This window comes from Pseudophryne corroboree, chromosome 6 (assembly GCF_028390025.1).
Source record: "Pseudophryne corroboree isolate aPseCor3 chromosome 6, aPseCor3.hap2, whole genome shotgun sequence".
In the NCBI taxonomy this organism is placed as follows: Eukaryota; Metazoa; Chordata; class Amphibia; order Anura; family Myobatrachidae; genus Pseudophryne; species Pseudophryne corroboree.
The window spans coordinates 44,023,834-44,049,163 of record NC_086449.1 but is presented as its reverse complement, the minus strand read 5'-3'; the positions used below and the strand labels follow the sequence as shown (position 1 = coordinate 44,049,163).

General features: G+C 44.7%; 2 protein-coding genes across 2 annotated transcripts; both read right to left on the bottom strand.

Annotated features, from left to right (window-relative positions):
- Positions 1–2,452: 2,452 nt before the first annotated feature.
- Positions 2,453–8,221, bottom strand: LOC134934804 (probable N-acetyltransferase 16). Its single transcript, XM_063930161.1, has 3 exons — positions 8,031–8,221; positions 4,173–4,397; positions 2,453–3,170 (listed from the first exon to the last, which is right to left on the bottom strand). The coding sequence occupies exons 1-3, from the start codon at positions 8,196–8,198 to the stop codon at positions 2,457–2,459; spliced, it is 1,107 nt and encodes a 368-aa protein (XP_063786231.1). The 5' UTR covers positions 8,199–8,221; the 3' UTR covers positions 2,453–2,456.
- A 9,445-nt stretch (positions 8,222–17,666) lies between these two features.
- LOC134934803 (probable N-acetyltransferase 16) lies at positions 17,667–22,042 on the bottom strand. The gene is made up of 4 exons (XM_063930160.1): positions 21,875–22,042; positions 18,718–18,942; positions 18,067–18,389; positions 17,667–17,952 (listed from the first exon to the last, which is right to left on the bottom strand). Exons 1-4 carry the CDS (start codon positions 22,040–22,042, stop codon positions 17,667–17,669), a joined length of 1,002 nt encoding a protein of 333 aa, XP_063786230.1.
- Between the last annotated feature and the right edge of the window lie 3,288 nt (positions 22,043–25,330).

The window sequence follows — 25,330 nt, the reverse complement described above, 5'->3', positions numbered from 1 at the left end:
TCCTGCCTGTCTGCTGTGTGTGTGTGCTGGTCAGAATACTGACTGCAGTATCCCAATGGTGAGAATCTCAATAGTGGCAAGGTAAGTATAATTACCTTTCTCCAATGCCCCCAAACCCTTTGTTCCCTAATCCTAAACCTAACCCCCCCCCCCCCCCGCTCCCCGCAGCCTAACCTCTCCATCCCCGGTGGTGCCTAAACCTAATCTCTCTCCCCACCCCCCTGCATCCGAACCCTAATCCTCCCCGGGGATGCCTAACCACCCCTGCCCGCGGCTTACCTCTCCGGCGGCCTGGCAATCACTCATTTGATTTGGCATCCCGGCTGTCGGGATCCTGGCTGCTAGAATTCCGGCGCTGAGTTTGTGATACTAGTCAGGATGCCGGCGCTGGAATTCCAAACAGTGTCGGGATTCCCACGTCAGTATCTCGACTGCCGGGATCGCGACCGTCGAGGTCCTGACCGTATCCCATCTGAACATCTGTATTACATAAACTGCACCGTGTTTGGAGCAGACTATAGGTTGTTACATGCTAATTATTCACCCGTCAATGGTGGTCATTCCGAGTTGATCGCTAGCTGCATTTGTTCGCAGCGCAGCGATCAGGCTAAAAAACGTTGTGTCGTACGAGTACAATGAATGATGTAGTGTTGCACAGGGTCTAGCGAAGCATTTCAGTCGCACTGATGGCCACAGTGTGATTGACATGAAGGGGGCGTTTCTGGGTGTCAACTGATCGTTTTCTGGGAGTGTTTAGGAAAAACACAGGCGTGCCAGGAAAAACGCAGGTGTGCCAGGAAAACCGCAGGCGTGCCAGGAAAAACGCAGGCGTGGCTGGACGAACGCTGGGCGGGTGTGTGACGTCAAATCCAGAACTGAATAGTCTGAAGTGATCGCAAGCGCTGAGTAGGTTTTGAGCTACTCTGAAACTACACAAAATATTTTTGCAGGCGCTCTGCGATAAAAACGTTCGCACTTCTGCTAAGCTAAAATACACTCCCAGTGGGCGGCGGCATAGCGTTTGCACGGCTGCTAAAAACTGCTAGCGAGCGATCAACTCGGAAGGACCGCCAATGTCTGGCGACAATCACTCTGAAATCAAACATTTGGAAACTCCTCTCCAGAAATCCTGCGTTTGCCGCGGTATACGTACAGTATTGTCGCAGGGTAAAAGCTAGCAATCTCAGCAACGTTTTCCCAATAAATAGGTGGTACAAAACCCATAAGAAAAATGAAATACCCTCACCCAACCAAATGTCTTGGACAGGAAGGATTAGCACTCACTTATAAGAGAATTAAAAAGTACTACATTTATTTGTAAACTATATCATTAGGGTGTGTACACATGGGGGGAGATGTACTAAGCCTGAAAAGTGATAAATATCACTGTGATAAAGCACCAGCCAATCAGCTCCTAACTGCCATGTCACAGGTTGTGTTTGAAAAATGACAGTTAGGAGCCGATTGGCTGGTGCTTTATCACAGTGATATTTATCACTTTTCAAGCTTAGTACATCTGGCCCATGGTGAGATATTTTCTTTCGATTTTGACAATATAGTCAAAATCGCAAGAAAAGTTAGTGCAGATCGCAAGGTGAAAGTCACCTTGCGATCCCGATGCGCGGTCCCGCCAGGTCGGCATCGCAAGAAAAGATAGACTGTGCAGGCAAGTCAATCCTTGCTAGATCGGTGTACTATCTAGTTCATCTCACATGTCAATGACATCTCACATAAGCCAAAATCTCACATAAGCCAAAATCGTAAGCACACATAGTCCATATCTCAAGAAAAGATAGTCAAAATCTGTCCTATCTGGGCTCCAGGGAGTTCAAGGGAAATCGCAAGTGAAATTCGGGCATAGCAAGGATCTCACCGTGTGTACACACCCTTAGTAAGAGCCCAACGATTATTTCAACCCAACTGGTTTTCCGTGTGTGTGTGTGTGTGTGTGTGTGTGTGTGTGTGTGTGTGTGTGTATATCTACATGTCTGTGTGTATATATACATGTCTGTGTGTACATATACTGCATGTACACACTGTATTGTCTTAAGCTTATGACGGTTCAACAATACAAGGGCATCATAATCCTATATAATAAAAAGCTAATTCTGCTCCTGAGCTCCATGGGGGGCATTCAAGTGTTTTGCACGCCGGCAGCCACTAGATGGCACCCAACGGAGCAATTCAAGTGTCCATCTGTTCGGACACGCACTTTACTGCTATGCTGTTCTGTCATTTTGACGGGCTGGTAACTAGTGTAATGTGAAACAGAATACTCGCTTTAGATACTGATAAAATAGAACTGATTTAGTGCTTAAGTCTCCAGGACGGAGGTTTACTGTATATTCCGGTCGGCACTTTGTGAGCAACTGGACCTGTAGCGGCTGCCCGAGGTACTCACTGACTGCCCTAATAACAATAAACTCTTATTATTCCCCGTTTGGCATCATAATCGCCTAGATTTTCATATCTAGCAGCATCTGTTCTCTGAATAAAATGAATGGAGTTAGCCCTTTACAGAGGTCATTGAGTACAGCCCGGAGACTCTCCTCTGCAAACATGAAGCAAATAATATCGCCCCCTGCAGGCAGAGTCTGTATCCCCATCTTCAGTTGCTTTAGGACATGGATCTTGGCACATGCTGGGTCATTTCCAAACATGTCAATGTCCAAGCGATGGGCACCCTTTGAAAATGGGACTGGGTATGGAGGGGTACCAAGGCTGAGGAACCGAGGGGAAGACGAGAGAGGAGGAGCAGAAAAGTGATGGGACTGAGTAGTAGATGTGGAATCAGATGAGGTGAGGGTAGATGCAGTGATTGCACTGTGCTCTTGGGTGGGATGGCATCTGCTGGTGTCACTAGTGGTGTTATCACTTGAGGCCGCTAGGTAATCCCCAGTATCACATGGGTGGGAATAGAGCCAAATGATCTTCCGTTCTAAAAGTAGCTCCAGGTTGACTCTGTGGGTGGTCAGAGGAAGCCAACCCTGAACCAGTCTTCCTCCAGGAAGCAGCTCTTCTTCTAGTTTAGTCCCCTCAAAGAGTTTCAGCACTTCGCTAGGTCCAAGGACAGAGTGGTTTATGGACCTTTCTGAATTGTCCACCTGACTTTCCAGCAACTTGAGCCCTTCTTCAAACTGGTCAGAGGGAAGGTGCACCGATATGACAGCCTAATGGGGAAGCCAGAATATAGGAGAATGTATGAAAGTTAGGGAAAACATGGTCAGTGTGAAAGGTAGATTGAGTATTCTGATGTGGGAATAGTAGAAATTGTAGCATAATTGTAGCATAATGAGTATTAAGCCTTAGAGAAAGATAAATTGAAGGAGTTGCCCAAATCAGCTTCTGTCATTTTTCTAGCATAGTCTTTGTAATGACAGTTATAAGCTGATTGGTTGCTCTGGGCAACTTCTCCACTTTCTCTCTCTCTCTCTCTCTCTCTCTCTCCAAGAGTTTATATGTCCTACCCTGAGTAAGTTTTGACAGAAGTATGAGGGGGAGCTGTAGCAAACCTTCTAAAGAGGACAAGTGGAGAAGTTTCCACCAACAACCAATCATCTTGTATCTAGTACATTCCATAAAATGATAGGTAGATGCTTATTGATTGCTATGGGCAACTTCTACACTTGTGGGTAGGAGCGGACAACCATAAGAGGCATACTATAAGTCTTTGGGTGTAGACACGGATGCACCTGCCAGAAGGTATATGTATAGCTGGTGCCGGAGGTGGAATGGTACTCGATAATGATGACTATCTGTAGCATTATCTAGTTACTTCTCATTGGTTGCTTAGCAACTGACCACTCCAGGTGACTTAGCCCTACTGTGGCTGTATTATATGGAGTTTTGGTCGCCAATTTACGTTACTCAACTGATAATGCCATTGCAACTACGACAAGAAAGTAGGTTACCATTTGATTTGTACAGAGGAAAACAGCTGATAATGTGTTTAACTTCATTCACATTGTTCTTATATTAGTAATTAGATTTTATATTGAAAATGCTACTTATTTATTAAAAAAAACTAGTCAACATTCCTCCCTCCTGTGTATAGGACACTTAGGTATGTTAAAACTGCGTAGTTAATCAAAAGCAGTAATCTGAAGAAAAGTAAGGACAAGAGACAGTGAAAATGGAGATAAGACCCTTGAGATGAGGTCCTACAAACTAACCTTGCAGTTGATTATGCTGTACTTCTTCAGCATGGAGGGCGGAGGATTCTCTGCACGGGTCAGACTGACTGTCGTAACCTCAGGGTGGTCTGAACGCAGGGTGTCTATGCAGAATTTTTGAATAATACCAGCCACCCCTCGTCCTCTCATCCAGGGGGCTACTCGAAGACCTTCCACCACCGCAGTAACTCCACCATCCACCAGCAAGAACGACTCAAAGCCCACCTGAGGGGAGAGACCTCACTGAGCTATATATACCCACCATATAGCATGTATCCAGGGGCGCCACAACCTTTTTGGTTGGGGTGCGCAAGCAGGAGCCTAGAGAGGATGGGACCCGTGAGCAGTCTCCGGGTGTGGTCCCCCTCCTCTCCCATCCCGTAGCTGGCAGCAAGGCTGTTAGTGCTCTGTCTGAGCGCTAGAGACTCTGGCACAGTGCCAGAGTCTACAGCGCATGCGCCAGTCTCCGAATAAATGTTGCGGCGGCCATTTTAACGGAGACCTGCACATGCGCTGTAGACTCTGGCACTGTGCCAGAGTCTCTAGCACTCAGACAGAGCACTAACAGCGCTGCTGCGGCTGCCGGCTACGGGACTCGGGAGAGGAGGGGACCCACACCCGGACACCAGAAAGGTAAGTATTTAGAAGGAATGGGTGCAGTGTGTGCGGTGTCGTCCCCCTCTGCACCCAGGGACCCGTGTGCACCGCACACACTGCACCCATTATAGATACGCCAGTGTGCGCAAGATATAATTTCATTTTGTCACCCCTAAATCACTAAATGTCGCCCTCTAATGGGCAACTGGACTTACCCGCCACACCACATACCTGACAACAGAGATATATATCTACATGATGCGGCCGTAGTCTGCTTACCCAAGAACGGGTCACACGTGCAACCGCATCCATGGGAGTGAACACGACCATGCAATCCTATGGATCACTTGTGCGTACGCGGTGCAAACTTTATAGTGTACATTATTTTTTTAGGAGAACCCAGATGGAAATGGGGGGAGGTCAGGGGGTGCTGTGAGGGGAAGGGGTGGGAGGACAAAGGGGAGCTGACAAAGGTGGACGGGGGAAGAGGAGAGGAACATATGAAGTGGGAGGTGAGCAGGGTGCAGGGGTGGTCCCAGAGGAAGGGCCAGCCCACAGTTTGGTGCCTCTCAAATATTTTTTTTTGGGGGGGTGATCCACCCCCTTGCACCCCTATGTTCCAGTGCCTATGCATGTATCATATAATAAATCCTACTTTAACCCAAGCACAGAAACAGATGAGTGTGGTGCACTCAAGGACCTCAAGTTAAATAATGTGTAACACGAGATTATTACTCATATACCAAACAATAACTTTTATATTTAATACTTAACTTTTATTGGTCTATAATAAAAAGGTGTCAGGCATCTACTGCACAAATCAGTTGAGTGAAACATGATTAAAAAGAAATAGAAAATAAAACACACAAAGCCCACGCAGCAGCATCTAATGGCCGCCCGTCTGAGAGTTGTCCCCTTTTCCAGCAGACTTCTGCTAGCGCCTGTCCCGCAGATGACAGAGTATTTCCTGCATGCATTCTTCATCTCCTGTATACTGGAGTAAGTGAAATCATAGATCAGCCCGTGTTGGTGATTTCAATGTGGTCAGGATCCCAACAGTCAGAATACTAACAGCGGAATTCCACCGGTAAGTACTGGGTTCAGGGTTAGGTTTAGGGTTAAACATAAGGGGGAGGGGAGGATTAGGCTGTGTAGGCCGGTCAGGGTTAGGCTGCGGGAGGGGACAGTTAGGATTAGGCTGCAGGAGGGCTGGGTTAGTGTTGGGGTAGGGTTAAAATACTTACCGGGATCTGTCTGGAATTTGAACATCGGGATGTCGCTGGCGGCATTCTGACCGCAGGATTTACCAACTCATGCAAAATATACCCACTGTTGATTAAATAGAACTTACATCGGTGTTGTGTTATTCTTAACCACTTGCCAGGCATGGTAGCATCATTTGTGACCACACCAGGCAGTACGTTATCTGATCTGGTCACAAATGATGCAACCAGTCAGACACACAGAGTGGGCAGCTGCTGGAAGATAATCTTCCCGCAGCTGCTGCTGCTGCTCTCAGAGTGACCTTCTGGTTCTGCTTCCCTGCACCCTCCCCCAGCAGGACCTCCACACAGCGGCTGCAGACATTGTCTGCCACTGAGGATATGTAAATGAACTCTCTCCCAGAGTGCCTCTTCCCCCCCTCCCCATTGTGTACCTGGTACCTGAAAAATTCACGCAGCGATGATCGCAATGTTCCCATTGTTCCTATGTTGACGATCCGATGTTTCATTGTTTATAAAAAACTATTTTTTTTTTGCAAACAAAAAAACCCCTTTTATATGTTTGATATTTAACTATTGCCACCTTCTATACGACTCTACGAGATACAACTGTTGCTATGGCAGGGTCTGTATCTTCTTAACAAGGAGAGAGCAATATTATTGCAGAAAAGTAGCCATGATGATTACCTCTCCTGTATGATACGGAGGGGGGTATATTTACTAAAGCTTCTGAAACAGAGAATTGGTGATGTTGGCCATAGCAACCAATCAAACGCTGCCTATCATTTCTCTATTGCCTTTTCAGAAAATAATAGACATCGTCTGATTGGTTGATTTGGGCAACACAACCAATTCTCTGTTTTTGAAGCTTTAGTCATTTTACCCTGGAGAATGTACATATGTAGAAGTTTATATGCCCCAGTTACACCTTAACGTGCAGGGATACTGGGTTGTTATGGGACAATAGTATACAACCTTCCTCTCCAATGTGCTGGATGATTATTTGGATACAGTAATAGAATAAGCAAAAAGAATGCTGACGGGTGATATAATTCCTCTAGTTTTTACTTGTCGTTATAATGTGGAGCGATCCTGGATGCCATTCAACATTAACATACGTTTTAACTGAAATGTCTCTTTACCACATAGTCTTGTGATTCTGGAACAAGGTGTCATAAATAATATGCCTGTGTGCTGACTATTATATTTAGATGCATATAAAATCTAGCAAGAGACATTTGGAATGCTATGAGTGACATAGGAGCTCATTCAGAGTGGCCGGAAGGATGCGGCCACAATGTGAGTGACAAGCGGCGGGCGTTCACGGAGCAGCGACGCAGCATTGGTGTGGCGTGGCAGGCCAGCATGTGCGGAGATGGATGCAGATCTTGCTGCGTATGCAGCGATCTGCGTACATCTCTGAATTAGGTCCATAATGATCATAGCATACTCTTTCAACTAATTCTAACCTCGCAGGTCTATCCCCATATTCTAGGCCTGTCCCCGTATATTGTCTCATTGCACATACATTCAACCATTCATAACAAATGAAGGTGCAAGTGATTAGCGAAAATGCCAACGCACGTTTCACTTCACCGCTTTCTCAAAGGGACTCTTCATATTCACACATGCCATTCAGACCTCTCCAAAAGCCCATACTCACTAGCAGTAGCCTTGACCATCCATCTAATAACAAATATACAATTAGCCATTTATTAGGTTGAGGTTTTTCTAGGAGGTCATGTGATGGGGATGCTGTGTGCTCCTGTTATGTTCAGTCTTATTCTCTGCTTTATGAGACAAAACAGAGGACCAGCCACACCAGAAACACAGGGCGGGGAGTCACTGGTGAAGACTTACATGGCTGCTGGTGACCAGGGACTCTGGGCAACTTGCCCATCACTGTATTAGTCACCTCTATGAGAGTTAAATGTCATTTATGAATGTGCCATGTACACAGAGCCTAATAATGGATCTCTGCATGAAGTGGCGGAAGGGGATGAGGGTAACAGTCAGGTCCCACCTGAGCCATACTCACCACTTTGCCATCACATTTGGCCAGGAACATCCTCCGACGAGGGTCCTTCAACCATGCATGGTATCTATAAGGCAGATAGTCAGTTCCTTTGTATATTCCACCAGAGATGGACATCACCTCTTTATAGTCTTCAGCGGTGGCAGGCACAACATTTATTTCGGAAGTCATGCTGAAGATACGCGTCCGATGAGTGTTGCAGCTGAAAAGATTTTGGAAAATTACATAATCGTGCAAAGTTCATAGAATGTGTCACACCCCGTGCCCAATAAAATACTCACAACGTATTATAGCCAGTGTCAATTATTTACTAATAATGTACAAACAGACAGAATAACAGCTAACAGTCAGCAATTAGCTTTCGTTATGTCACTGTACGCTGTGCACAGCGTGTAACCATGACTACCATGTGCACAAGCTACTGGTCATGTGACTTTGCCCGGTTGGTTGATACAGAGAAGTATCCAGTAAATTAGTAAATAAGCTGCTGCCGCATTGTAGTGGGGATAAAAGGACACATGGTTACACACATAATAAAGTCATATCATCCAAAACAAACTATACACACGAAAACAAATACATGTAGCAGAAGGAGAAAAATTGAAAGTTAAAAAAAAAAAATATCATGATACATATCACCATCAGGTCATCACCGCTCTATAAAAAGCAATTGAATTACCTCATTGAATTGAATTACCTCATTGAGGCCATGTGGTGTAATTGCATTTAATTAATGGATCCAGCAGTTTCTTGCAATCCCCTCCCAGTCTCTGTGGGGGAATATGGTCTATTGGCATACAGTAAAAGTCCAACATTGAATTTTTGCATAAAACAAAGTTACTGGAGGTGTAGCACTGTCCATTATAATCATTGCCTTTTTAATTGAAGAACGATGTAGAGCAATACGTTCCTTGAGAGATCTTATAGTTTGCCCACATAAACTAATCAACACGGACAGGTTAGGGCATAAACAATGGATTGTTCTGTCACAGTCCAAATTATATCATACAGTGTCTACAGTGTCGGACTGGGGCATGGAAGGCCCACCGGGGAAATGCAGCGGTAAAGGCCCATGCTTAGGGGTGTGGCCAGCTGCCACAGAGGCTTGACTAACAAGGTATGGGCACCATGATAAATATATATAGTAAATACTGCTAGTGCATGCATGATAATGTACCAGATTAATAACAGCAATGCACTGTAGATAATATGTATAATGTACAATTCAAGTGCACAGTTGGGACCTGATCCATAGAGGAGGAGGTGGGTCCCCTGGCAGTGGGGCCCACCGGTGGTTTCCCCTGTACCCTTGTGGGCCAGTCCAACCCTGAGTGTCTACTCCATTCCGTCAGCTGGGTTGACAAATTTATCGCTAAGATGTAGCAATTGCCAATTGACGCTAAATGTGTGACACTACCCTGCTAGGATGTGACACTCACCAATGGTGACCCGGTGGGTTGGGTAGGTTCAAAAAAATCAGGTTCGCTGTAGCAGGTAAGTTTTCTTTTTCTTCCCTGGCAGAGAGGTGAAGGCCACCTGACCATAGACCCAATAATCGCACAGTTTTATATAAACAAATTACATTTTATTAGACTGGAACAATTCTGCAGGTATGCTACAAAGGATCAAATCACAAGTTAGACGGGAATAACTACATATAACATTAGACACTATGGGGGTCATTCCGACCTGATCGCACGCTGACGTTTTTCGCAGCGCAGTGATCAGGTCACTACTGCGCATGCTTATGCACCGCAATGCGCAGGCGCGTCGTACGGGTACAAAGCGGATCGTTGCTGGGCGATGGATTTAACGAAGAATCCATTCGCACAGCCGATCGCAAGAACATTGACAGGAAGAGGGCGTTTATGGGTTTCAACTGACCGTCTTCAGGGAGTGGTTGGAAAAACGCAGGCGTGTCCAAGCGTTTACAGGGCGGGTGTCTGTCAATTCCGGCCCCGGACAGGCTGTAGTGATCGCAGCGGCTGAGTAAGTTCAGACCTACTCAGAAACTGCACAAACTGTTTTTGTATCGCTCGGCTGCACATGCGATCGCACACTTGCAAAGCTAAAATACACTCCCCAGTGGGCGGCGACTATGCGTTTGCACGGCTGCAAAAAGTAGCTAGCGAGCGATCAACTCGGAATGACCTCCTATATAACTTGTTGTTTTAAAAGCAGAGATATTTCTATGACCTTAGTTGTACAGTATATATGGCTCCCTGACTATCACTCCGAAGTTTACCACCTACACATAACATTAGCACTATAGTAACAGTCTAACACTAAGTTTAGCATTGTATACATCACATTTAGTATTAGAACATTCAAATCAGGCATGACTACAATGGGTATAGCGATACATTCATTACATTAGTACACATTATATTGCTTAATTGGCCAAATATCTTGTACAGTATGTGCCCATAAAGCTTATAAATCCTGCAATTACTGTAGGTCTATTATACACACACTCCAGTTGCTGGAATACTATTTTTCACTTGCATAGAACACGTTTGGTTCCTATTTCCTGAACCTTTGAGCTCCCTCCCTAGTGTCCTGATGTGGCAATTCTCTTAGGTTACTTCTGTGAGGACAAAGCCATGTTAATGTTTCGTTTTTAACTATAAGATGTCCAAAAGATTATTAACATTTTCTGTAATAGGCAAGAAGTACTTGTAGCCCTGCGTTTGTGTCAGGATGAAGTCTCTGTCTCTCTCACTCTCTCTCTCTCTCTCTCTCTCTCTCTCTCTCTCTCTCTCTCTGTTGTCTAGCTGTTGGGTCTACTATGAATTCACTGTGAGTTGACTGTGACTTTCAATATGGCTCTAACCTACTGACTGAGGGTGGGATGTACTAAGTTACATCGTTGCCCATTGCAGCCGATCGTCGCAATGCTAATCGCATATTTACGTACATATGCGATTAGATTTGCGAAGGACAGCTCTTCCGATAAGAGCTATCCTTCGTGATCTCCGGCGGCAGCCTGACTTCAGGGTTTCGGCCCCGGGAGTCAGTCTGCGCATGCACACCAGCACTGCAGAGAGAAGCCCATAGGCTTCTGTGGGGTATCGCCAGCAAAAGCTGGCTATCCGCTGCGCTGGGGGTTAGTACATTCGGAAAATGCGGTAAATGGGGGTTTAATGCATTTTCCGTTGAGTACATCTCGCCCTGAGCTTGTTGCCTTAGATATGTGTAATGTCTCTATACATTAGGCACAGAGCTTAGGCCCCCAAATATCAAGCCTTGGGGAGTGATACATTGCACGGTGATTAAGGGGTCTATTCATGAAGCAGTGAAAAGTGTGGAGAAGTGAGCCAGTGGAGAAGTTGCCCGTGGCAACCAATCAGCATTGACGTAACATTTATAATTTGCATACAATAAAATTATACAGAGCAGCTGATTGGTCGCCGTGGGCAACCAGTGGAGAAACTGGCTCACGTCTCAACTCTTTTCACTGCTTCATGAATAGACCCCTAAGTACCAGCCAATTAAAATATATAATTAGTAAGAGCCCAACGATGTTTTCAATCCAACTGATTTTCCTCATACTGTGTATGTATGTTTCTGTGTGTATATCTATCTATCTATCTATCTATCTATCTATCTATCTGTCTATACACATATCTATCTATCTATCTATCTATCTATCTACACATATCTATCTATCTATCTATCTATCTATCTATCTATCTACACATATCTATCTATCTATCTATCTATCTATCTATCTATCTATCTATCTATCTATCTATCTATCTATCTGTCTGTCTATACACATATCTATCTATCTATCTATCTATCTATCTATCTATCTATCTATCTCTATCTGTCGGTCTATATATATATATATATATATATATATATATACACACACACATATCTATCTATCTATCTATCTATCTATCTATCTATCTATCTATCTGTCTATCTATTGTCCGTCTATCTATATACTGTATGTATATATATATACATACATAGCAATTGAATTGGCACTAACTTTTAGCGATAAATGTTGCTCTGTGCCATCCGGAATATATTCACATGTACAGTCAGCCCAGCAAGCAGCGGCACTCAGAGACTGGTCACAGCAGGTAAAGTGCAGAAAGTGCTTTTAATGAATCACTCCATTCCCAACGTTTCGGGGGCACAACGCCCCTTTTTCAAGGTGATACAAACATAAGTGAGAAACAACACACCCTTATGAAAAAGAAGACCCGCGAACGGGACGAGCTCCCAGCACCGAGGGTGGGACACGCCTCCGGCCTGGCTCACCAGTGCTACGTAGTGACGTACTTCCGCCCCGTGGCCATGGCAACTACGGCTTCCTGGAAACCGGGCTGGTAGTGCTGCCTTGGCAACCAGCGCTTCCCAACAACCGGGTGCATGAAGGAGCCATCTCCCGGGGCTGGAATAATACAAAATGTAAAACTGTGTAAAAAACGTGTGCCTTAATAATAATCATTGTGCTGAACATAAACGTGTATTACTTACTAAAACTGTGCCTGTTACATATATAATAATAATTATTAAAACAATTGCTAAAAGATTGTACCGTTCATGTAGAAATAGCTGGAAACCGTACTAAGTCTCACACCTAAATTTGATGCCAGTCTTGAGTAATACTATATATTAGGTGCCACACATAATGGCCCTACAGCTACTCATTTATAAACCCCTTCATGAATTCCTCGCATTCCACGCCCCCTGGGTATTATAAGGATTTCTACTGGAATGTATTCCATTGTATTTTGTCATTTAACTCTGCAGGTTTAATTGTATTGAGGATATATATCCACCTAGCCTCCATACGCAAAAGTAGGCCTCCTCGGTCACCCCCTCTTAAAGTTTTGGGGACATGATCAATGATTTGAAATTTTAGATCATTCAAACAGTGTTTCAGCTCAGCGTAATGCCTGGCCACTGGTTGATCTGACACTTTGCCCGATAGAGCACTTTTAACGGCAGTTCTATGCATAGCATGTTTCTCCCTTGCACTCCTTATTGTTTTGCCCACATATTGTAGCTGACATGGGCAGGTGATTACATATATGATATGGGACGTGGTGCAGGAGAGGACATGTTTAATTTTAAAAGTTCTACCTGTGACGCTAGATGTAAAAGAGGACCCTGTCTGTAAATTATTACAGGTTCTGCATCCCAGGCAGCGGTAGCAACCTGGTGATTTGGACAAAAAACTGGTAGATACAGCTGTGTAAAACCCTGTAACATCCGTGTGTACCACATGATCTTTAATGCTTTTTCCTTTGGTGAAGCAAGTAAGAGGCCGTCTATTCTTAAATGTCGGCAAGGTTTTATCTGTGGACACTATCGGCCATAGGGCCTTAAGTGCTCTGGGGACTACCGGGCTCGAAGTATTATATTTGGTGACGAATGGTAAAATTTGTTTTCCTGGTTTAATTCTAGGCTCTAACATATCGGCTCTAGGCATAGCCATTACCTCCTGATTGCACCGTATTAATTCAGTGCGGTCATATCCTCATGCAGCGAAGCGTTCCACCACTGTGGTAAGTGCTTCATCTAGCTTGTTGCCGTCACTGGTGATTCTGGCAGCCCTTATGAGCTGTGATCGAGGAAAACCGTTCTTTAAAGCCCTAGGGTGGTGACTATTGTAGCGCAATAGTGTATTTTTATCTGTGGGTTTATAATAAACCTCCGTGTTAATTTTGCTATTGTCTACACACACCTTAACGTCCAGATAATTAATGGACTTAAAGTCACTTTGAGCAGTGATTCTAATGGGCGAGGGTCTATTGTTGATCTTAGCTACCAAAGTGTCAAACCTGTCTTGGCCACCGGTCCAAAGAATAAAAATATCGTCAATATATCTAGAATAGTGTAAGATATATTGACTGACCTCTAAAGTATCAAAGAGCATTTCTTGCTCCTCCTGTAACATAAAAATGTTAGCAAAGGATGGGGAGACGTTGCTCCCCATCACACACCCACTTGTTTGGCAGAAGAACTTGCCATCAAAAAGAAAATAATTTCTAATCAGTGTAAGTTCTAGTAACTGTAGGAACAAGTCCACATCCATAGAAGTCATGTTTTCCTTGATCAAAAAGGATCTCATGGCCGATAGCCCTTGTGCATGCGGTATACTAGTATAAAGACTGCAAATGTCTATTGTGCAAATTAGCGTGCCATCCGGAATGTCTCTCAGGGTGTTGAGGCGTGTCAAAAAGGAGGTGGTGTCCTTAATAAAATTCGGTTGTTTCACAATCAGGGGTTGGAGAATGCTATCCAGAAAAATTGAGATTGGCTGGTAAAGTGACTGTTGTGCAGAAATTATAGGCCTGCCTGGTGGCCTACTTAGGCTTTTATGGATCTTAGGTACCGTAAAATAGACTGGTACCCTAGGATGCTCCTGTTTTAACGCTCGGCATAACTTCTCCGAAATTTTCTTGGATCGTTGTGCATGATCCAAGATGTTATCAATCTCTGTTTTAAAGCTCACCGTTGGATCAGTCATCAAAGGTTGGTATACTGATGTATCGGCTAATTGTTCATAAATTCTCGGCTTTATAATCTGATAGATTTAAAATGACTATTCCACCCCCCTTATCGGCGGGGCGGATTACGATGTCCTGATAAGACCCCAGCTGTTTTAAAGCTCTAAATTCAGACTTGGATAGGTTGAAGTTAGTATTAGTAGATGCCGCTGTATACTTAGTCACGGAATCATCTAATAATCGTGTCATGGATTTAATGGAAGGGTTATTGGACTGTGGGTCAAAAGTGAATCTGTGCCTTTGTCTAATAAAGTGCTAGTGCGGTTCAGTTGTAACACCCGGCTCATGGTTTTGAAAAAATTCCTGTAATCGCATCTTGCGGGCAAAACTATGTAACTCCGTTTGCCACTCAAAGCCATCAAACTTGTTGGTGGACGTGAAGGATAGTCCATTATTCAACACCTTAATTTCCAGACTACTTAAAGGCGATCAGAAAGATTAAAAATTAGGTCTTCCTTCTGGTGGCGACATTTTTGGATCCTGTTGTTCTGGTGGCCCCCGCGGGTGGGCGTCCTCTTGTTCTTACGGATTCTAAAGGAACAGGAGAGGTCCCTAAAGGGATAGTACTACTGTCAGAAGGGCCCTCCAATTCTGCCACTGTGACTTCGTTGTCGCTATTTGATGTGGCAGAGTCCTTATGGCGCATCTCTCGGCGGTTGCGCCAACTATGCTTGGCCCTATGGTTGTATGGCCTGTGATTGCCCGGCTCACCACCTGAGACACAGCGGTACACTCTATTGTTTTCGTAGTCTTCCTTGACTATTAAATGTTTATTGCGTTTGAACTTGATAAGCTCCTTCTGTGATTTTCACACTGTGTTTGTAATTTGCGCAACAGATACTGGTTGGTTTCCAACAATAAAGTCTCCTTGTGCTCCATCTCCAGTTCCTGTCTCTGGTCACCTTTAATTCTCGCCCCGCTTCTTCTATAACCAATAAAACCAAGTCGAAGCTGCACTTGTTTAAAATGCCCATCCACTTGGTACAGAAATCAGGGTTGAAACGGCCAATAGTTGGCACGTTTCGAATTCTGAAACCACGCGGGAACATTCTGTCCCGAAAATAGTCTGAAAGTGAGATGCCATGCATCAAATAGTCAGTTTCTCGCCTCTTCAATTTGTGCAACTGGTGATAAATGTCATCCATGCTAAGGCATTTTTCAGTCTCCGCTAGCTCTTCAGTGAACAGTACTCTTGCTGCGTCAGCTTCGGTGAAACTGTACATGTCAGCTGTATTAGAAGTCATTGTGCCAGGACCCAGAGACGGTCCCTGTGACGTCATACAGGTTCACAGCGTTAATCAAAATAAAGTGTCTTTGTGCTCCCAGTGTGCAAAAATTAGTGTAAAGTGCTCGTGCTCAATCTTTGGAGTGACTTCACCTTTCATGAAACGTAAGTTGTACCAGTCATAATATTAGTAAGAAGCGTATTCTCTGGGTAAACTTCTTATAACCAGAGTGGTGCCTTATTCCAAATGAAGGACCTAGTCAGTAGTCCAAATCCTTCTACATATACATAGCAATTGAATCGGCACTCACTTTTAACGATAAATGTTGCTCTGGTGCCATCCGGAATATATTCACATGTACAGTCAGCCCACAAAGCAGCGGCACTCAGAGACTGGTCACAGCAGGTAAAGTGCAGAAAGTGCACGTTTTTTACACAGTTTTACATTTTGTATTATTCCAGCCCCGGGAGATGGCTCCTTCATGCACCCGGTTGCTGGGAAGCGCTGGTTGCCAAGGCAGCACTACCAGCCCCGGTTTCCAGGAAGCCGTCGTTGCCATGGCCACGGGGCGGAAGTACGTCACTACGTAGCACTGGTGAGCCAGGCCGGAGGCGTGTCCCACCCTCGGTGCCGGGAGCTCGTCCCGTTCGCGGGTCTTCTTTTTCATAAAGGTGTGTTGTTTCTCACTTATGTTTGTATCACCTTGAAAAAGGGGCATTGTGGCCCAGAAACGTTGGGAATGGAGTGATTGATTAAAAGCACTTTCTGCACTTTGCACTTTACCTGCTGTGACCAGTCTCTGAGTGCCGCTGCTTGCTGGGCTGACTGTATACTATATATATATATATATATATATATATATATATATATATATACATATATATATATATATATATATATATATATATATAGTTACACACACATACACAAAAATACTGTAGCACTGATAACCAGGTGAGTCCCATGTGGATTGATACCACTGAAGAGAAACCTCGCAGGCTATTAGAATAAGCCTCTGCAGGGTTTAAATGATAAAACCGTACATTTATTAAAAAGAATACCATAAATACAAAAAAATAAAACACAAGCCTTTTGAGTAAAGATGACATTGTAGCAATAGGTGCTAGAATGTTGCACAGTTAAATTGTTACTCTCAGGTTTTAGCTAATTGGGGTTTGTTGTCACGAATCTCATGATACCATCAGATGAGAGAGTTCCGCGGCTGAACAGCCGTTTGGACTGTATAAAAAAGAAAATTGTCCGAAATGATTTAAATAGTAGTAATCAGACTTTTTGGATGAGTGTAAGCCCCAGTGACTTGAAGCAAAGTTCTCCTACCAGCGTGTCCAATATTAGATCGGTGTGGAACTTGATGCTGTTTAGATCCACGCACTTGTTTAGCACACAGATTGAACGCTTCTCTAGGATCACGGTACCTCCGCGTAAGGCTTTATTTCATTGCCTACGGTAATAAACAGCACCCAGATCTATGAAACACAGGGAGCTGGTATTTACTAAGCCTTGGTTGGAGATAAAGTGGACGGAGATAAAATACCAGCTAATCAGCTCCTAACTGCCATGTCACAGGCTGTATTTGAAAAATGACAGTTAGGAGCTGGTTGGCTGGTACTTTATCTCCGTGCACTTTATCTCCATCCAAGGCTTAGTAAATAGACCCCATAGTGAGGGTGATCCAATATTCGGTGCTGTGTGTGTGATGTCAGTCCTATGTTCACAGTGCAGTATATAGCCCCGAGCGTCCTCCTACCAGCATCCATCCAACTTCAGGTCCCAAGGACGCTCAGGGCTATATACTGGTATTCACTGGCTGCTCTTATAACAATAGACTCTTGGTATTCCCAGACTGGCATCATAACTGCCTATATTTCCATATCTAGCACCATCTGTTCTCTCACTACAATGAATGGAGTTAGCCCTTCACACAGGTCATTGAGTACAGCCCGGAGACTCTCCTCTGCAAACATGAAGAAAATTATATCGCCCCCTGCAGGCAGTGCCTGTATCCCCATCTTTAATTGCTTAAGGACATGACTCTTGGCACATGCCGGGTCATTTCCAAACATGTCAATGTCCAAGCGGTGAGCACCCTTTGCAAATGGAATTGGGAATGGATGGGTACCAAGGCTGAGGAACCGAGGGGAAGATGTATTTATTGATGAGAGAGGATCAGAAAAGTGATGGGACAGAGTAGTAGATGTGGAATCAGATGACGTGAGGGTAGATGCAGTGATTGCACTGTGCTCTTGGGTGGGATGGCATCTGCTGGTGTCACTAGTGGTGTTATCACTGGAGGAAACTAGGAAATCCCCAGTATCACATGGGTGGGAATAGAGCCAAATGATCTTCCGTTCTAGAAGTAGCTCCAGGTTGGCTCTATGGGTGGTCAGAGGAAGCCAACCCTGAACCAGTCTTCCTCCAGGAAGCAGCTCTTCTTCTATCTTCGTCCCCTCAAATAGTTTCAGCACCTCAGTATGTCCAAGGACAGAGTGGTTTATGGACCTTTCAGAATTGTCCACCCGACTTTCCAGCAACTTGAGCCCTTCTTCAAACTGGTCAGAAGGAAGGAGCACCGATATGACAGCCTAATGGGGAAGCCAGAATATAGGAGAATGTCTCAAAGGGTGACAAAGTATAATTACAAAGGAATGCACTACAATAGCACACATGGGGGGGGGGGGGGGGTGCTAGGAGACAGTGGAGCACAGGGAAGAGAGCGTCAGCTGTGCAGGGAGAGTTAGGGAAAACATGCTTCCAACTCTCTAAGAGCCTCAGCGTATGTGATGCACAAGAATGGTCCAAATAAAAGTTAAAATTGTGTGGTTAGTAAACAGAGGTAAAATAAAGAAGGGTAAGGGTCAGAGGCAGTGAGAATGGAGATAAGGCCCTTGAGATGAGGTCCTACAAACCAACCTTGGAGCTGATCAGGGTGTACTTCTTCAGGAGGGAGGGTGGAGGATTCTCTGCACGGGACAGACTGACTGTTGTAACCTCAGGGTGGTCTGAACGCAGGGTGTCTATGCAATATTTTTGAATGATGCCAGCCACTCCTCGTCCTCTCATCCAGGGGGCTACCCGAAGACCTTCCACCACCGCCGTAACGCCACCATCCACCAGCAAGAACGACTCGAAGCCAACCTGAGGGGAGAGACCTCACTGAGACATATACAGATGCAGCCATGCTCATCGTACTTCGATGTGGCACGCCTGGATGTGACTATTCGCAGCCGGAGATCGCTCCATTAATTCCTATAGGAATTAATGAAGCAATCGCCGGCTGCGTATAGTCACATCCTAGCATGCCATGCAGCAAGCCGTGTTGCAACAAGCCACATCGCAGTAAGATAAGCATGGCTACATCTGTATACCCAACATATAACGCATATCATATACAGATGGGTCCATGTTTATCTTGACCTTTAATAGGATTAACTGAGACTGGGCAGTCGGACTTACTCCCCTGCTGTAATGACTTAATCCCCTGCTGAATTGTTCTCTCTGTATTGTATTGCAGCTGAGTACAACAGATGAAAGGTTTATGTTACTAAACCATGTTGTGCCTAGGTGCAGCAGAGAAGCCAAGATAACTGTGGACCCATCTGTAATAAATCCTACTTTAACCCAAGCACAGAAACAGATGAGTGTGCTGTGTGGTTCATTCGAGGAGCTCAAGTTAAATAATGTGTAATACAATTACGATTACTCGTATACCATGTTATGCCCCCAACACTCTCCTAACAAGCCCACTGAACGGACCGTTTTTTTGTGCATTTCTAACCACCTCCCAGTCACCGACCAGGAGCGCCCATCACTTTTCCTACACACTTCTGAGACCGTCTGTCCTGCATTTCACCTGGTTTTAGTCAGCCAAAAAGCCTATGTAATATATATGCTATCTTGTAGTGTTTCCTCTCTCTATGAATATTGCATGGGTACACACTTTACTTGAATACGCAGATCTCTGTGGAAGTCATAGCCATATTGGTAGGCTGAATGATCATATTGTGTACCTGGATACAATCCACTTAAAAGGGCGACTATCACCTTGGTGCTGAATTTCATATTAATTTAGGAATTATCCTACAAATATTATTTATTATCCAAAATATCATTTGTACCCTGGGTTACAGAGTGGTAAGTTCCCTAACTTTCCCACCCTATGAATTTATGCATAACATTGACCCAGCCTGATTGGTGATAGCAGAGCGCTTGTATAAATGTTTTGGACGCATTACCTGAAAAGTAAAAAGTGGGTTAACAATATTTATGTTTACACTCTTTTGTGAAATTTTAAATGACAGGACTGATGCAGTGAGAAGAGCGCAGGGCATCTAAGTGGGTGCCGACAGTTTGATGGTTTGAACCGCAGCTTTGGGTGTTAAATGGTTAAGCGAGATGACTCTCCCTAACTTTCACTACCTGCTTCCCAGCAGTTCTCCGGCTGGTGGCCTGACGTCTCTCCCATAGATCAGAGGATCAGCGCCGGCGGCCGGACACGGAGGGCAGCAGCGGTTGGGAATCAGGAGCGGGGATGGTGAGTATTATTATTATTATTTTTTTGTAAGCGGCACAACTCTACTGGGGGCAATACTACTGGGGGCACAAACTAGGGGGCACAACAACTCTACTGGGGGCAATACTACTGGGGGCATAACTGACCACGTCCCTTCGTGAAGCCACGCCCCTATTTTTTTTGCTCCCGGGGCGCCACAAGGGCTAGATCCGGCCCTGGATACAGTAAGTATTGCAATATTTGTTAAGTATTTCACCATTACTACATTTTGTACATGATACAACTGTTGCTAAGGCAAGGTGTATATATGTTTAATCAGGAGAGAGCAATATTATTGCAGAATAATAGTAATGATGATTGCCTCCCCTGTATGATGCGGAGAGTGTTCATACAGTATGTAGAATTTATATGCCAGTTACACCTTAACGTGCAGGGATACTGGGTTGTTATGGGACAATAATACACAAACTACCTCTCCAAAATGTGGATGATTATTTGGATACAGTAATACAATCAGCAAAAAGAATGCTGATGGGTGATATAATTCCGTTAGCTTACTCTTGTTGTTATAATGTGGAGCAATACTGGATGCCATTCAACATTAACATACGTTTTAACTGAAATGTTTTTCTTTACCACATAGCCTTGTGCTTGTGGAACAAGGGCCCAAATGCATTAAGCCTTAAAAAGCGATAAAGTGGAGGCGGATAAAGAGTGATAATGTACCGGCCAATCAGCTCCTAACTGTCATGTCACAGGCTGTGTTCGAAAACTGACAGTTAGGTGCTGGTTGGCTGGTCATTTATCTCTCTTTATCCGTTGCTACTTTATCTCTTGTTAAGGCTTCAAACATTTGGGCCAAGGTGTCATAAATAATATGCCTGTGCGCTATTATATTTAGACGCATATAAAATCAAGCAGGAGACATTTGGAATTCGACATTCCATGTTGATCATCAATGAAGTAGCTCCGATCTTGTCACTCGCACACTCTATCAGCTAATTCTAACCTCGCAAGTCTTACCCCACATTCTAGGCCTGTCCCCGTATATTGTCTCACTGCACATACATTCAACCATTCATAACAAATGAAGGTGCAAGTGAATAGTGAGAAGGCAAACACGCGTTTCACTTCGCCGCTTTCTCAAAGTGACTCTTCATAATTCCACATGCCATTCTGACCTTTCCAAAAGCCCATACTCACTAGCGTAGCCTTGACCATCCACGTCTACTCTAATTACAAATGTAAAATTAGCCATTTATTAGCCTGAGGTTGTTAAGGAGGACATGTGATGAGGAAGCTGAGTGCTCCTGTTATGTTCAGTCTTATTCTCTGGTTTATGAGTCAAAGCAGATGTTCAGCCAGACCAGAAACAGAGGGATGGGAGTAACTGGTGAAGACTTACATGGCTGCTGGTGACTGAGGACTCTGGTTGCCCATCACTGGATTAGTCACCTCAATAATGTGCCATGTGGGCAGCTCCTAATAATGGATCTCTGCATGGAGTGGAGGAAGGGGATGAGGGTAACAGTCAGTTCCCACCTGAGCTATACTCACCACTTTGCCATCACATTTGGCCAGAAACATTCTCCGACGAGGGTCCTTCAGCCATGCATGGTATCTATAAGGCAGATAGTCAACTCCTTTGTATATTCCACCAGAGATGGACATCACCTCTTCATAGTCATCAGCGGTGGCAGGCAGGACATTTATTTCTGAAGACATGCTGAAGATACGCGTCCGATCAGTGTTGCAGCTGAAAAGATTTTAGAAAATGACATAGAGTAATCGTACAAAGTTCATAGAATGTGTCACACCCTGTGCCCAATAAAACACACACAACATGTTATAGCCAATGTCAATTATTTACTAATAATGGCCCTCATTCCGAGTTGATCGGTCGCAAGGCGAATTTAGCAGAGTTACACACGCTAAGCCGCCGCCTACTGGGAGTGAATCTTAGCTTCTTAAAATTGCGACCGATGTATTCGCAATATTGCGATTACTAACTACTTAGCAGTTTCAGAGTAGCTCCAGACTTACTCTGCCTGTGCGATCAGTTCAGTGCTTCTCGTTCCTGGTTGACGTCACAAACACACCCAGCGTTCGCCCAGGCACTCCCACCGTTTCTCCGGCCACTCCTGCGTTTTTTCCGGAAACGGTAGCGTTTTCAGCCACACGCCCCTGAAACGCTGTGTTTCCGCCCAGTAACACCCATTTCCTGTCAATCACATTACGATCGCCGGAGCGAAGAAAAAGCCGTGAGTAAAAATACTTTCTTCATAGTAAAGTTACTTGGCGCAGTCGCAGTGCGAACATTGCGCATGCGTACTAAGCGGATTTTCACTGCGATGCGATGAAAAAGAACGAGCGAACAACTCGGAATGAGGGCCAATGTTCAAACAGGCAGAATAACAGCAAAACAGTCAGCAATTAGCTTTCATCAATCTAGTAAAAGGTATGCAATGAAAGCAAAGGGGTTACTACTGTACATGCATGCATTAGGTCAACAGGGTCAAAAAGTCGACAGGTAAAAGGTAGACAGTACAAAATTCCATTAATATCAAAAGGTTAACATCATGGAAATAATCGACACAAAAAGTTTTTTTGTGTGTCATTTTGTATGTGACCCCAATTAGTGGTAACGTAGACCACCGCATGCTCACTTCACTCGTCATGCTTCAGGCCAGGTGGCTCGCTTTGCTACCGCTGCGCTTGGCACAGGTTACTATTCCATGTGGTTGGTAAACCGAGCAAAAGATGAACAAAATGTGCAAAAAACCCAAAAACTTGCATCGAGCATATGTATCGTGACCTTTTGAACCTATGAACCTTTAGTACCTGTAGACCGTTTGACCTGTCTACCTTTTGACCCCGTTGATGTAATGTTTGTCAACCATATGGTGTTGGTCTATTGACTGCCTATCTAGAAAGTGTCTATCCATTGCCCGGAAGCCTTACTCACTAATGAATTTGCACTTTATTAGTAAATAACTTTCAGATATCTCTTTGTCATTGTAATCTGAACTATTTCATCTCTTATCTTTAGTAACTTAGAAATGCACATAAGTCTATGTAGGTACGGTGAGAGATGAAGGAGGAGCTCCCACCGTTAGTGAGTGTTAGGAGCCGGGACACCACACCTCCCGCTGACCCCCGCCCGGCACCTAGCAACAGGCGGACACCTGGCGCAATGTCTCTTGGTCCCCGCCCGGCGCCTAGCAACAGGCTGACGCCGGGCACTGGGGGCTGCCACACTCATTGGTATCGGGGACACTGGAAGCAGTAGGCATTACCCGTTGCTTAAGCTCTATTGTATGTGCAGCAGTGCAGCTGCACTTAGTTATTAATCAGGGCTGTGATTTGGTGTAGTCCATTTATATTCTCCATCAGTGCACTCCCAAAACGCTGGTGATAGTTCTTAGTTCCTGCTTTGTGAGAACCTGTCAGCTCGTGTGAGAATCTGTCAGCCTGTATAAACCCGGGATTCTGAGACCTGGCCTGATTGATTCCTGTCGTGAACTCGGGTTTTGGTGTGGAGTCTCCACACAGACACTGCTTTGTCTGCATTTCTTTATTGTATACATCCTGTGCATTGTTGCATGTAATTCCAGTCTAGTTGCCTATAACATCTTTGGGCATTGTTGCTTTCATACTTATTAAGTTGCTTATTACATCTTATGCATTGTTGCTTTCCCAACCATTCGTATATTCAGTGTTGTTGCTTTCAACACCCAGTACATTGTTATTCATACATTTTGTTTATGTTGAGAACACACTCCTCAGTCTGTGCCTTAGCACAGTAGTAAGGTTGTGTCAGGTGAACATCTCAACGTACTGCATTTACCCCTGCCCAGCCTCCGATAGTCGCCTTGTATATACTTAAAACCATGGGGCATCTGAGTACAGGGAGGACCTAATGCACCCTGGAAAGGCAGCTGCTATAGGCGAAGTCTTTGGCTGCAGGAGACTAAAAAACTGCTGGGCAGTGGGTAATTGCGTGAGCATCACAAGGCACCACCTATAAACCTACGAAACTGAGTGTAATCATAACAGTATCACCAGCCCCAAACCGTAGCTCCGTGGGTCGTTTGGTTTCCGGATGGATCCAGACCAAAATCCGTCTCATATTCTGGCGGGTCAGATCCAGGTTTTGACCCAGCAGCTATGGGATCTTACTCTACGTGTGGACACTCAGGAGAAAACTCGTAGGACCCAGACAGTCTCGTCACCTGCTCTGAGGGAGCCTAAGCTAAACCTCCCAGAACAGTTTGTGAACTTCTGGAAAAGTTGCAAGCTGTACAGTATTTCAAGCTCAGACCTTACTCTTCGGGTACAGAGGCCCAGCGAGTAGGAATCATAATTTCCCTGTTACAAGGTGACCCACAATCTTGGGCCTATGGCCTCTCAGCAGATCACCCCAGTCTGCTTTCCGTGGATTTTTTCTTTAAAGCCTTGGGAGTCCTTTATGATGACCCAGATCGGGCAGCTTCCGCAGAGGCCCATCTTTGTTCCCTTAAACAAGGGAGAAATTCTGCCGAGGTATATTGTACCGAATTTCGCCGATGGGCCAATGACTGTGGTTGGAATGACCCGGCACTTCGTAGTCAGTTCCGGTTAGGACTAACAGAGCAAATTAAAGATTTTCTCATCCAATATCTTTCCCCGGCCACTCTGGATGCACTTATGGAGTTAGCCATTAAAGTAGATAGGCGGATCCGGGAACAGAGAATGGAGAAAGAGGTTCCCATACCTACATCTCGTTAGACAGTGGCAGAGGTTGCAGGGAATACTGAGGAACCCATGCAAACTGGGGCTTTCCGCTTGACGCCTCAAGAGAAGGCGAGACTTGGCACTCTAGGACTGTGTCTCTATTGCGGAACCAAGGGGCATCTGGCGAATACTTGCCCGCAGAAGTTGGAAAATTAGTAGATCCGAGAAATTCAGGGACAGTTTTTTTGGGTCTCTGTTCCATCTCCCCAATTAATTCTTTATTATTACCTAATAGGTTAA

Excerpts from the sequence above, each read along its gene's own strand:
- LOC134934804 (XM_063930161.1), bottom strand. The coding sequence starts at position 8,198 with ATGACTTCCGAAATAAATGTTGTGCCTGCCACCGCTGAAGACTATAAA. Across the intron at positions 4,398-8,030 it reads CCAAATGTGATGGCAAAGTG|GTGGGCTTTGAGTCGTTCTT; the intron begins GTGAGTATGGCT and ends CTCTCCCCTCAG. Across the intron at positions 3,171-4,172 it reads ACAGCATAATCAACTGCAAG|GCTGTCATATCGGTGCACCT; the intron begins GTTAGTTTGTAG and ends CTTCCCCATTAG.
- LOC134934803 (XM_063930160.1), bottom strand. The coding sequence starts at position 22,042 with ATGTCTTCAGAAATAAATGTCCTGCCTGCCACCGCTGATGACTATGAA. Across the intron at positions 18,390-18,717 it reads ACACCCTGATCAGCTCCAAG|GCTGTCATATCGGTGCTCCT; the intron begins GTTGGTTTGTAG and ends CTTCCCCATTAG. Across the intron at positions 17,953-18,066 it reads ACCACTAGTGACACCAGCAG|ATCTTCCCCTCGGTTCCTCA; the intron begins ATGCCATCCCAC and ends ATCAATAAATAC.